General features: G+C 39.2%; 1 protein-coding gene across 1 annotated transcript in view; it reads left to right on the top strand.

Moving 5' to 3' along the window:
* The window catches only part of RGS22 (regulator of G protein signaling 22), a 162,911-nt gene that overhangs the window by 63,751 nt on the left and 84,911 nt on the right, over positions 1-14,249 (top strand). Inside the window, exons 9-10 of the mRNA XM_064384452.1 lie at positions 5,048-5,222; positions 8,880-9,010. Of these exons, the coding sequence (XP_064240522.1) occupies positions 5,048-5,222; positions 8,880-9,010 (306 nt within the window). The remainder of the gene's footprint in view (positions 1-5,047; positions 5,223-8,879; positions 9,011-14,249) is intronic.

Below are 14,249 nucleotides of genomic sequence, written 5' to 3'. Positions count from 1 at the left end.
AATATCTTTCTCTAGGTTTGGGAAGTTATCTGTTATTATCCCTTTGAATAAACTTTCTAACCCTGTCTCTTTTCTACCTCCTCTTTAAGGTCAATAACTCTTAGATTTCCCCTTTTGAGGCTGTTTTCTAGATCACATAGGCATGCTTTATTGTTTTTTATTTTTATTTTTGTCTCCTCTGACTGTGTATTTTCAAATAGCCTGTCTTCAAGCTCACTAATTCTTTCTTCTTCTTGATCAATTATGCTATTAAGACTGATGCAGTCTTCAGTGTGCCAGTTGCATTTTTCAGCTACAGAATTGCTGCTTGATTCTGTTTAACAGTTTTAATCTCTTTGTTACATTTGTATGATAGAATCCTGAGTTTCTTCTCTGCATTATCTTGAATTTCTTTGAGTTTTCTTAACACAGCTATTTTGAATTCTCTGTCTGAAAGGTCAGATATCTCTGTTTCTCCAGGATTGGTCCCTGTTGCCTTATTCTATTCATTTGGTGAGGTTGCTTTTTCCTGGATAATGTTGAGCTAGTAGATATTCTTCAGTGACTGGGCATTGAATATTTAGTCCATCCTCATGCTGCTAATAAAGACATACCCGTGACTGGGTAATACATAAAGAAAAGAGGTCTATTGGACTCACAGTTCCACATAACTGGGAAGGCCTCACAATCACGGCAGAAGGCAAAGGCAAAGGGATGTCTTACATGGCAGCAGGCAAGAGAGCTTATGCAGGGGAACTCCCATTTATAAAAATCAGATCTCAAGAGACTTTTCCCTACCATGAGATCAGCATGGGAAAGACCCACCCCAATGATTCAATTACCTCCCACTGAGTCCCTCCCATGACACATGGGAATTATTACAATTCAAGGTAAGATTTGGGTGGGGACACAAAGCCAAATCATATCATTCTGCCTCTGGCCCCTTCCAAATCTAATGTTCCTTTCACATTTCAAAACACAATCATGCCTTCTCAACAGTCCCCCAAAGTTTTAACTCATTTCAGCATTAACTCCAAAGTTCACTGTCCAAAGTCTCATCTGAGAAAAGGCAAGTCCCTTCTGCCTATGAGCCTGTAAAATAAAAAGCAAGTCAGTTACTTCCTCGATACAATGGGGGTACAGGCATGGGGTAAATACACTCATTCTAAATGGGAGACATTGGCCAAAACAAAAGGGCTACAGGCCCCATGCAAGTCCAGAATCCAGCAGGACAGCCAAATCTTAAAGCTCTAACATGATCTCCTTTGATTCTATGTTTTAAATCGAGGTCATGCTGATGTGAGAGGTGGGTTCCCATGGTCTTGGGCAGCTCTGCTCCTGTGGCTTTGCAGGGTATAGCCTCCCTCCTGGCTGTTTTCATGGGCTGGCATTGAGTGTATGCATCTTTTCCAGGTACATGGTGCAAGCTGTTGGTGGATCTACCATTCTAGAATCTGGAAGATGGTGACTCTCTTCTCCCAGCCCTACTAGGCAGCGCTCCAGTAGGGACTCTGTGGGGGCTCCAACACCACATTTTCCTTCTGCACTGCCCTAATAAAGGTTCTCCATGAGGGCCCCGCCCCTGCAGCAAACTTCTGTGTGGACATCTAGGTGTTTCCATACATCCTCTGAAATCTAGGCAGAGTTTCTCAAACCTCAATTCTTGACTTATGTGGACCTGCAGGCTCAACACATGTGGAAACTGCCAAGGCTTGGGGCTTGCACCCTCTGAAGCCATGGCCCAAGCTGTGCCTTGGCCCCTTTTAGCCATGGCTAGAGCAGCAGGAACACAGGGCACCAAGTCACTAAGCTGCACACAGCAGGAGACCTTGGGCCCCAGCCCACAGAAACATTTTTTTCCCTAGGTCTCTAGGCCTGTGATGGGAGGGGCTGCCATGAAGATCTCTGACATGCCTTGGAGATATTTTCCCCATTGTCTTGGTGATTAACATTTGGCTCATTGTTACTTATTTCTCCCCAGAAAATGGATTCTTTTCTATTGCAGCATATTTTCCAAACTTTTCCAAAATATAGGCTGAAAATTTTCCAAACTTTTATGCTCTGCTTCTTCTTGAATGCTTTGCTGCTTAAAATTTTCTTCCCCCAATACCCTAAATCATCTCTCTCAAATTCAAAGTTCTACAGATCTCTAGGGCAGGGACAAAATGCCACCAGTCTCTTTGCTAAAACATAGCAAGAGTCACCTTTGCTCTAGCTCCCAACAAATTCCCCATCTCCATCTGAGACCACCTCAAACTGGGTGCATATCACTATCACCATTTTGGTCAAAGCCATTCAACAAGTCTCTAGGAAGTTCCAAACTTTGCCACATCTTCCCTATCTTCTTCTGAGCCCTCCAAACTGTTCCAACCTCTGCCTGTTACCCACTTCCAAAGTTGCTTCTACATTTTGAGGTATCTATACAGCAACACCCCACTCTACTGGTACCAATTTACTGTATTAGTTCATCTCATGCTGCTAATAAAGATGTACCCAAGACTGGGTAATATATAAAGGAAAGCTGTTTAATAGACTCGCAGTTTCACATGGCTGGGGAGGCTTCACAATCATGGCAGAAGACAAAGGAAGAGCAAAGGGATATTTTACATGGCAGCAGGCAAAAGAGCTTGTGCAGGAGAACTCTCATTTATAAAACCATCAGATATTGTGAGACTTATCCACTACCAGGAGAATAGCATGGGAAAGATGTGCCCCCATGATTCAATTACCTCCCACTGGGTCCCTCCCATGATATGTAGGAATTATTATAATTCAAGGTGAGATTTGGGTGGGGACACAGTGCCAGACCATATCAGGTATATATTGTAGTCTTCACTATCTGGGCTTGTTTATACCCATCCTTCTTGGGAAGGTTTCCAGATATTTGAAAAGATTTGGGTATTATGATAAGCTGTATCTGCTTTAGGGGGCACCTTAAGGTTAGTAATGCTGTTGTTCTTTTCAGACTCATAGGGTACCTCCTGGATGGTCTCAGACAATATCTGGGAGAAACCTCTAGATCCCAAGTGGAGACTCCCGTTCTTTTCTCTTACTTTCTCCCAGAGTCTCTCTGTCTCTGTTCTGAGCCACCTAAAGCTGGGAATGGATTAACACAGCACCCCTGCAGCCACCACCACTATGACTATGCTGGGTCAGGCCTGAAGCCAGCACAGCACTGGGTCTTGCCCAAGCCCTGTTGTAAACACTCTCTGGCTATCGGGTATGTTTGCTCAAGGAGTGGGCTCTACAATCAGCAGGTGGAAAAGCCAGCCAGGCTTGTGTCCTTCCCTTCAGGGTGGTGAGTTCCCGCAGGCCCTGGGTCAGTCCAGAGGTGTCATCCAGGAGTCAGGGACTAGAGTCAAAAACCTTATAAGTCTACCTGGTGTTCTATTATACTGTGGCTGAGCTGACACTCAAACCATAACTCACAGTGCTTCCCACTGTTCCCTCCCCTTTCCAAAGGTGGAGGAGGCTTACCCCATAGCCACCATCACCGTGGGCCATGAGGAGTTCTGCCAGCCATCCTATGTGTGATTTATCTGATAAAAGTCTATAGATCTGCCCACTTAGTGGTTGACCTGCAAATAAGTAATTTTGAATATTTCCAAGTCTGCAAGTAAATATTCTGAAATATGGTATAGAATGACCACAGAGATCAATACAGAATGCTTTCTGATCCTAAACTAATTATGGACTTTGGATTCTCTTTCACTCTCAGTCTGTGTTCATATCAGGAGAGATATCCGTCTTCTTCCTATTTTACTTTATTTTTTAAAAATTTTAATTTTTTTTAGAGACAAGATTTCACTCTGTCAGTCAGACCGGAGTGCAGTGGCACAGTCATGGCTTATTGCAGCCTGAAACTCCAGAGTTCAAGTGATTCTCTCACCTCAGCTTCCCACATAGGTAGGACTTACAGGAACATGCCACCATGCTCAGCTAATTTAAAAAATTTTTCTGTAGAGACAGGGTCTTACTATGTTGCCCAGGACGGTCTTGAACTCCTGGCCTCAAGCAGTCTTCCCACTGTGGCTTCCCAAAATGCTGGGATTACAGGTATGAGCCATCATGCTTAGTCATTCTTCCTATTTTAAGGGGGTGTAATTTTCTGCCAGGCCTTGAAATATGGAATAAAAATTAGTCTTTGGGCTGTGGCATCAAGGGGAAGACCTGGTCCAAGAAGCAATTAGCAGCAGGCTCTTACAGCTGTAGTTAACCCTATTTCCAATAAAAAGTTAGCCCACATACTGAATACCATGATATCCATCCAATTAAATGTGGCCTTGATACTGTGCCAGACATTCTTTTCCCTGTTTCTGGCAGTAATGTTGGTCTTTGATTTATATAAATTGTTGTAAAATTAATTCTTACCTTCAAATTTAAGGCTTGACAATAAATAATATGCATTATAACCTACTTTAGTAGCATACTTAAGTGTTATAAAAATTATGTTTTAAATGTTAATTTTATTCTACCAATTTTTATTATAGATAAATGCCAAAGTGCTTTAAAATGATCACAAGTACGTTTTATATTTATTTTACTAGAAACTGTAAGTTGTTTTAAAAATTCCTTTATGGATAGATAGATTTCTTTTTCTTTTCTTTTTTTTTTTTTTTTTTTTTGAGATGGAGTTTCACTCTTGTCACCCAGGCGGGAGTGCAATGGTGTGATCTAGGCTCACTACACCCTCCGCCTCCCAGGTTCAAGCGATTCTCCTGCCTCAGCCTTCTGAGTAGCTGGGATTACAGGTGCCCACCACCGCACCCAGCTAATTTTTGTATTTTTAGTTTTCTTATCAAGCAGCTAATAATTTGAACATAATTTTACTTAAGATTTTTTTCCCCAATGTATATTGCCTTTTTATATGAGTGAATGGGATTGCAGGCAGCTGACATATCATAGAAAAATATTTTTTCAAGGCTAGGCAGTGGAAAAAGAAGTAGAAGTTATTAGAAAAGGGGTATAGCAAGACTTAATTGTGAGCACAGCTACTATGTATTTGTAGGCTTTTCATTTTTGAGGTTATTGTTTAGTTCAATCTTACATTTATTTTTCCAATAAACAGGGCACCAAGATTCTGTGTTACTCATTCAGCCTCAACAAAATATGCTAGTGCTGAACTGAAATTCTGGCACCTCCGTCAAACAAAACCAAGGAAGGACATTGACCCTTTTCCACAAATGGCAACCCTCTTGCCACTAAGACCCAAATCTTGCATTCCACAGATACCTAAGATCCAGGTAGGGTAGACATTCATGCCTTGATAATCTACTAAGTTTATTGTAAAATATATATGCTTGAGTGTTTGTACCTGATAATTTTCATCAAAGCTTTGTTGTGATTGTTGCTAATGTCATGCTGCAACATTTAGGAAATAGGAAAACCTACAGTCTGTTCTCTACCAAGCAGCCAAAGTGTATATAATCATGTCACTCATCTTCTCAAAATTCTCCAGTGGTCTTCTTTTTCACTCAAAATAAAATCCACAGTCTTTACACAGTTGTATAAGCCCCTGCTAACCCTCTGACTTCATTTCCTACCACTCTAACGTACTCCATTCCAACCACACTGGTCTCCTCGCTCTTCTTTGAAGACACAAAGAAAAAACTCCAGGGCTTTGTGCTTGCTGTTTGCCTTGATTAGAGCACTTTTCCTCCAGATATTCACATGGCTTTCCCTCTCACTTCCTTTAGGGTGTCTGCTCAAGCACCACTTAATCAGAGAGGCTATTCTTGAGGCGTATTATTTCTATATAAGCACTCTTAGGTAGAATAGCACACACACCCTCCATCACTATCTATACCCTTTGCCCTGCTTTATTTTGCTTTACTATATTTATTACCATGTGATTTATCTGTTTATTTTCTTTTACCTCCTACTAGAATGTAATGAACTTTTTTTTAAAGTGCATTTCACCAGTGCCTAGAACAGTGCCTGGCACATAATAGTTGCTGAGTAAGTTTAAATTGAATGAATGAGTGAGAAGTAGCAATAACTGAAATAGAAGTCATGAGCATTTTTTCAAATGGGGAAAACAGTACAAAAATGTAAGGGGAAAAAGATCAAAAAGAGAAGAATCGTTAACTTTATAGAGGATAAATAAATAACCCTACATTTTGGCATAGATATACCGTGACTGTAGATACGACCTGTGTTTCAGAAGTAAAGAGCCTTATTAATCATAGCAGCCTGTAAAGGTGTCACATGGTCACTGTTATTGGCCATATAGTCACATACAACCTCTTGGAAGGATTGCTTTATATTCAGGATGTCTTATTTTAAAAGGCAGGAAGATGTATAATACAGTTTTTTGTTTTTTGTTTTTTTTTTGTGAGACAGAGTCTCACTCCGTCACCAGGCTGGAGTGCAGTGGCATGATCTTGGCTCACTGCAACCTCCACCTCCCGGGTTCAAGCAATTCTCCTGCCTCAGCCTCCCAAGTAGCTGGGATTACAGCCATGTACCACCATGCCCGGCTAATTTCTGTATTTTTAGTAGGGACAGGGTTTCACCATGTTGGCCAGGCTGGTCTTGAACTCCTGACCTCAGGTGAGCCACTGCACTCGGCCCAAAACAGAAATTTAATTAAGTGTGGTGGCTCAGGCTTGTAATCCCAGCACTTTGGGAGGCAAGGTAGGTGAATCACCTGAGGTTAGGAGTTTGAGAACAGCCTGACCAACATGGAGAACCCCACCTCTACTTAAAAAAAAAAAAAATAGCCAGGTGCTGCTGCTCTGGGGACCACATTTTAAGTTAGTGTCACTTTAGTGCACAAATGTTTCCTCATCTTGGAGCTGTAGTGTAGGGAGCACGTCATCTGATAACATAGAAACATTTGTACAAACAACATTATCAAACTGAAAAAAAAGGGGGAAGAAAAAATAAGTGACATGGTTAATGAAAGGAACTCGAATAAGGGAACAATGCCAAAGGAGTGGACAGAGATTAGCTTTTGTGAAAAAGTGGTATAAACATGACTTCTCATCTGTTGTCTTCATCTGGCTTCCTGAAAATCATTACATATGCTGTCATTGATGTTTCTAGTTGGACAACTCATTCTGATCTCACTCTCTCTCTCCTTGGCAGAAAACAAGGAAGAGAACTCAATTCCATCTTATTTTTCCATTACAGGAATTAAGATATAACTTACATACAGCAAAACTTACCCTTTTAAGTGTACAGTTCTGTAGATTTGGACAAATGTACATTGTGTATCCACATCACAATCTTGCTGTAGAGCAGTTCCTTTATACCACCCTGCGCGGCAGTCCTGCTGTGACTCTACAATCGTGCCGTAGAGCAGTTCCTTTATACCGCCCTGCTCGGCAGTCCTACTGTGACTCTTTCTCAGGTTTTTCTGTTTTGTCTTTGTTTCCCCACCCACCCCCATCAGTTACTTTCTGGCTACTTCTAGCTTTCACCTAGGCCAGCGAGCTCAAAAAGTCTAATACAGGCCTTTGTCTGTATGATATGTTAATTTTTTTTATTTTAAGAAAACTTAACAAAATTATTGTGGTAGAAAACATAAAATTTTCCATCTTAATCATTTTTAAATGTATGGGTTCAATAGTGTTAGTTATATTTACAATGATGTGAAACAGATCTCTAGAATTTTTCATCTGGCAAATCTGACTCTGCCCATTAAAGACCAACTCTCCTTTTTCCCATCCCCACAGCCCCTGGTAACCTCCACTCTACTTTCTGTTTCTATAGATTTGGCTACTTTTGTATTATATACTTTAAATAATAAGCTCAGCTTCCTGTGGTGACTCTCATTTATTGAGTGTTGTTTAATGTCATGCTGTGTTCTGAATTACTAAAACAGATGTAAGCCCTTATATGTGGGGAGTTATATGTAGAATATACTTGTTATTAATTTTCTTTATAGAATTCTTAAAAAATTATTAGTAGTTACTATATAGAGTATATATAAGGTTTTATTGTTTGTTCTGGATAATAAAACATTTTAAGTATATTTCTTACTTTCTTGCAACATATACAATATTCTAATGGAAGTTGACATATTAGAAAAGTGTGTTTGTTTTTGAAATTATAAAAATAATAAAACTACTGTAAATTTGGAAACTGGAGAAGAGACAAATCACTTCTGATCTCACCTACTTCCAGACAGCTACTAACTTCTTTCCTTTTAGGCTTCTTCTGTGAATTTTTGTTTTACTGTACTTAGACTTTTGTTCCTGATTATTTCTTTTATCATGAGGATTTTTCCATGTGTGTCATCATTTTTGTCACTACTACTTTTAAGTATTAATGTCACATTTATGTATATCCCATTCTCCATTTTGACATTTAGTTGTTTATACTTTTTAAAATCCATGCATCTCATATTCTGGAGTTAAATTGTTAACTTTTACTGTAAATAACTCTTTAAGAATGGGAAAAATAACCATGAATAAAAAATGCCCCAAAATGGAAGGAAATAGTACTGTTAAGCTATAGAGCCCTTCTTATGTGGACCAGAGCATGGTTTCATTTCCCTGCCCTGTGATTGATTGCTGACACTGCCACCTGCCCCACCTTCACCACACATACATACATCTAGCTCTAATACCTATTCAGTTATAGAATAAAGAATCGTTTTTGCAACGTTCTTTCTCCAGGAAAGAGTCTTCTTTCACAGTGATGCAAGTAAGGATATATAAGCCTTCAGCTCTTCCCTTTTTACAGTCTAAATTGCTGTTTGATTCCACTTTGCTGGTTGCATAAAAGTAGGAGTTGGAGAAGGATAAAATTTCTATTGTAATGAGAAGCATTGTAGGAGGCAGAGTGAAAGAAAAAGTCCTCTAGTGATCAGAACAAATTTGAGGTATAGGTGCAGAGCTGTGCTTTTTTCTTTCTCGTATTTTCATTTTGCTCCTTATTTTACCATCTTTTAGAAAGAAGAATTCAGCTTATCACAACCTCCTAAATCTCCCAAGAAATCACCTGGAGTAAATACAGCAACTCAAAAGACCTGGAAGAGGGAGATTTTGCATTCAGGTTCTTCTAAGTATGTGATTGAGAAAGGGTAGGTGCAGCTTTTTGTGTGTCAAGCGCTTTTCTGCAATGCTAAGATTTTTAGAGAAGTTTAAAACTAAACATAAATTAAAAACTAGTGCTTAGATATTTGTACATGGATTCTTAACATTTCAGTGATATATATTAGAGGCTTATTCTTCGCATGAATACTCTAAATTAGGAGTAGAGTTCCAGATATTAGTAACTTTAGAGACGATGCCTCTGATCTCTAGCTTCTCAAGACTTCTCTGAGAAGAGTGCCCTCTAATTCTTTTTTGGCTCTATTCAATAATTCAAGATTTCTCAGATTTGAGAACTCATAAGACTCTCAAAAATATTATCATTGTTACTGGCCAGACATGCTGGCTCAGGGCTGTAATCCCAGCATTGTGGGAGGTCAAGGCAGGTGGATTGCTTCAGCCTAGGAGCTTGAGACCAGCCTAGGTAACATAGTGAGATTACGTCTCTACAAACAAACAAACAGAATTAGCTGGGTGTGGAGGCACGTGCCTGTAGTACCAGCTACTTGGGAGGCTGAGGCACAAGAATCACTTGAACCCAGGAGGCAGAGGTTATAGTAAGTCAAGATCATCCCACTGCACACCAGCCTAGGTGACAGAGTGAGACTCCATCTCAAAAAAAAAAAAAAGTATGAAGGGTTTATCAGTGTCTTTGACTCTCATTATGAGCAAACCCTCAGGAAAAAGCAGCCTCAAATGCCAAAGTCACCTCTGTGAATTCTTATCCTCTGGGTTTTCACTCAGTTATTCTTGACTACATTGTTAGCACTCGGATACCTTTAAGCAGATTTATTTTTGTAAGTTTTTTCAGCTTATCTAGTTGCCTTCTGTGTGAGGTCAATCCAAAGCACCTTCTCTACCATTTCCAAAAGTAGCAGTTAATGAATTTTTGTGACATTGAAACTTTGCTTGCATTGTATCAATTATTTTTTTTAATTGCAACACTGTTCTGAAGGCACATATATATGTTAATTCTTACTGCATCCCTGTGAAGAAAGCATTATCTTCATTTTTCAAGTGATAAAACAAGTGAAAGGACATATGGGCATGAGTTGACAGAAAAGTTGAATTTTGAAACCTATTCACCATTATGGCTAGAGTATAGAGTATTACAGTAAAAAAGCAGGAGATAAGCTGAAAAGATAAGTAAGGTTGAGAATGTGAATTTCTTATCTGTCACATTAGGGAATCTGGAGATTATTCTCCATGAATTTAAGAACAACTGGAGAGTTTGTGTGTCACTACTGAAATTGTTTTATTCTTAAAAATTAGAAATATAAATATAGCTTAAAAATAGTGGCATGCTATACACTTATTTTATGCCTTGTCATTTTATTTTAATTTTTTATTAAAATATCTTAGATTTTTTTCCATAGCAGTGATTGTACTATAGCAATAGATATACCATAATCTATTTTGATTCTTCTTCTTGTCATCTTGCCTCTTCCTATGTCTGCTTCTTTCGCTTTATACCATACTTTGTATTTGTACTCTATTGATGGACATGACATTGTTTCTAATTTTTTGTGTTACAAACAATGTTATAGTGGATATTCTTATACATTGTTATATTTCATATATACACACATGCACCTGTGCATACACACACACACACACACACACACACATTCCCATAAATATAGCATTGTCTTCATTTTTCAGGTGAGGAAACAAGTGAAAAGACATATAGGCATGAGTTCAGAGGAAAGTTGAATTATTCAACATTAATTCAATAATTAATATTTGTTGAACATATATATCATATATATGATAAATTCCTAAAAGTAGAATTTTTGAGTCAAAGTTCATTTGCCTTTTAAATTTTGCTGATAATGTCAAATTGTCTTTCATGGGAGTTGTAACAACTTATGCTTCCTTCAGCATGTATAAGAGTGCCTTTTTTTAACCATTCCTTCACCAACATAGTATGCATTACCCTTGCTAAGCAGATATATTTTTAAAACAGTATTTCTTATTTTGACTGAAGTTGAACATTTTAAAATATGCTTAAGAACTATTTCTACATTATTTTCTGTGAACTTGTTATTCTTAGAAGGAGGAAAAGCAGGACTGGAGGAGGCAGATCATTTTAATTTGTGGCGCTGCCTAGGTAAATGTTCCAGTGTGTAGTACAGTGTCTGGCACATAGTATGTGTTCAATTAATATTTGTTGAATGAAGGAATATAGAGCCTGAGGTACTTTTTTTTTTTTTTTTTTTTGAGACAGCATCTCACTCCCTTGCCCAGGCTGGAGTGCTATGGCATGTAGCCTTGAACTCCTGGCTCAAGTGATCCTCCCACCTCAGCCTCCCAAGTAGCTAGGACTACAGGTGTGTGCCACCATGCCTGGCTAATTTTTTTTTATAGAGATGTGGTTTCCACTATGTTGCCCAGGCTGGTCTTGAACTCCTGGCCTTAAGCAATCCTGCCACCTCCCAGAGTGCTGGGATTACGGGCATGAGCCACCAAGCCCAGACAATACTCCAGGGTTGAGATGAAACTATATTGGGTTTCAATTTCTCTACATCAAATTTCTTTGTGTGTTGACAAGGTGAATTTTATCTCAATAAAAAATTTAAAACTACATTAGGATATACATTGGGATATACATATTCAAAACAGTTGAAATATAGGTTTGGAGCCCAGGAGAGAGATCAATTACAAGTAGAAAATTGAGGAAGCATTACACTTTAGTGAGTAGTTGAAGCTGTGGGCATAGATGAGATGGTTATGAGAGAGAGAAAGAGCAGTATATAATGAGAACTAAGTTATCAAGGTTTACAGTAAAGGCAGAAAATAAGGAACTAGAAGAGAAGACCAAGAAAGGGTAATCTAAGAGATGGGAGATGTACAAATAAGGAAAGAGTGCTGTCATGGAAGCCAAGGGAAGGAAGAATTTTAGGCGAGGCATGATGGCTCACGCCTGTAATCCCAGCACTTTGGGAGGCCAAGGTGGGTGGATCACTTGAGGACAGGAGTTCGAGACCAGCCTGGTCAACATGGTGAAATCCTGTATCTACTAAATATACAAAAATTAGTTGGACATGGTGGCACGTGTCTGTAATCCCAGCTATTCGGGAGGCTGAGGCAGGAGAATACCTTTAACCTAGGAGGCAGAGGTTGCAGTGAGCCCAGATTATGCCACTGTACTCCAGCCTGGGCAACAGAGTGAGACTCTCAAAAAAAAAAGCAGAATGAGTTGGGAAGTATCCCCTCCCCTTCTAATTTGTAAGAATTTGGGAAGAAATGTGTATTGGTTCTTCTTTAAGTATTTGATAGAGTTCACCAGTGAAGCCTTTTGGACTCAGGCCTTTTATTTGTTTGGGGAGATTTCAAATTATTGATTTAGTCTCTACTTGTTATAGGTCTATTCAAGTTTTCTGTCTTTTTGAGTAATTTTTGGCAATTTGTGTCCCCCTAGGAATTTGTTCATTTCATCAGATTACCTAATTTGCTTGCATATAGTTGTTCATAGTATTCCTTCATAATCCTTTTAATTTCTGTAAGGTTGGTTTTGAGGTATCCTCTTTTATTCCTGATTTAAGTAATTCGAGTCTTCTCCTTTTCTTGGTTAGTCTAGCTAAAGGGTTTTTGTTGGGGTTTTTTTTTTTTGAAACAGAGTCTCACTCTGCCCAGGCTGGAGAGCAGTGGCATGATCTTGGCTTACTGCAAGCTCTGCGTCATGAGTTCAAGTGATTCTCCTGCCTCAGCCTCCCGAGTAGCTGGGATTACAGGCACCTGCCACCACGCCTGGCTAATTTTTTGTATTTTTAGTAGAGATGTGGTTTCATGATGTTGACCAGGCTGGTCTTGGAACTCCTGACTTCAATTGATCCACTCACCTCGGCCTCCCAAAGTGCTGGGATTACAGGCATGAGCCACTGTGCCCAGCCATGAAAGGTTTTTCTTGGTTAGTCTGGCTAAAGGTTTTTGTTCTCATCAGAAAGAGTATTTTTAAGGTGAAGACTTGAATCTGTTGATATGCATAGAATAGAATCCAGAGGAAATGGAGAAGTTGAAGATATATGAGAAAAAAGGAAGTCTCCATATTCAAAGGAGAATACAGGGACAGGTTCAAGAGCCAAGGGAATGAGATTAACTATGGACAGGAGGTGGGGCACCTCTTCCGGAGACAACATGGAAAGAAGTAAGGATGGGTCCAGGTGGATATGTTTGTTGTTCATATCAAGAATGCGTTCAGCTGCAAATAACAAAAACCTGACTAACAATGACTTAGATGAATTGACTTAATTTTTCTCACGTAACAAGAAATCCGATGGTAGGCAATTCCGTGTTGGTACAATAGATCAGAAGGATTGGGGCCTTAATCTTTGTGATGCTCTTGGCCTTTCCCTCATGATCAGCAGTGTTGCAGCTCCTAACATCAGGCCTCCAAGTCAGAAAGGAGGAGGAAGGGTAATTTCCGTTAACCCTCTCCCTCTTGTCAGGAAAGCAAACTTTCTCAGAATCTCCCCTAGCACATTTCATTTTGTATCTCATTAGTCACTTCTGTGTCTCATGGCTATGTCTCTCTGCAAGAGAATCTTAGAAGGTTAATGTTTAGCTTTTTCAGAATCTCAGTGGTACTGTATCCAGAAGCATGCCACTCTGCTACATGAGGGAATGAAAACTGAAGCATGTTTTTTTTTGTGTGAGAAGAACCTGCAAGGTAATCTGCTGGTGGATTGGAGTGGATGCATATTGGCAAGGTAGAATAGGCATGTTTTATGGAGCTAGAAAATAAGGCTTTAGAATAATTGCAGTGTGGATGTGGGAGAGCAAGCTGGATAAAAAAATAGAAAATAATGTCCAAAGTCATTAGTCTAACTCCAAAGTCTTCCATTATTGTACCCCAACCTAATCTATATAATTCCCTATGAATCTCACCTCTGTGAGGATTAAATATTATAATATGAATTATATCTAGCACAGTGTTTGGTATGTAGTATATAATGTTCACTTTTTAATGTTAGTGCCTTCTTGCCCTAAGCAAATGACCTTTGCTGCCTTTTAAACAGGGATTTCCATACCCACCTTCATTTATTGCTCACTATTTTCCTATCTAAAGAGCCCCTCTAAAACACATATACGTACCCAGGTATATACACAGAATATATCACCTCCTAATTTTTCAGGAAAAGTTTTATTTTTAAATTACTAATACAGGTTGAAGGAATTTCTCATTCTTACCCTCTCAAAGTATTTATTATCCATCCCAGTCATTTGGAA

The sequence above is a fragment of the Aotus nancymaae genome, unplaced genomic scaffold, assembly GCF_030222135.1.
Source record: "Aotus nancymaae isolate 86718 unplaced genomic scaffold, 86718_ANA_hifiasm-v0.15.2.pri h1tg000036l, whole genome shotgun sequence".
In the NCBI taxonomy this organism is placed as follows: Eukaryota; Metazoa; Chordata; class Mammalia; order Primates; family Aotidae; genus Aotus; species Aotus nancymaae.
Note: the sequence above shows the minus strand (reverse complement) of the source record. Positions and strands in the feature narration are given on the sequence as shown.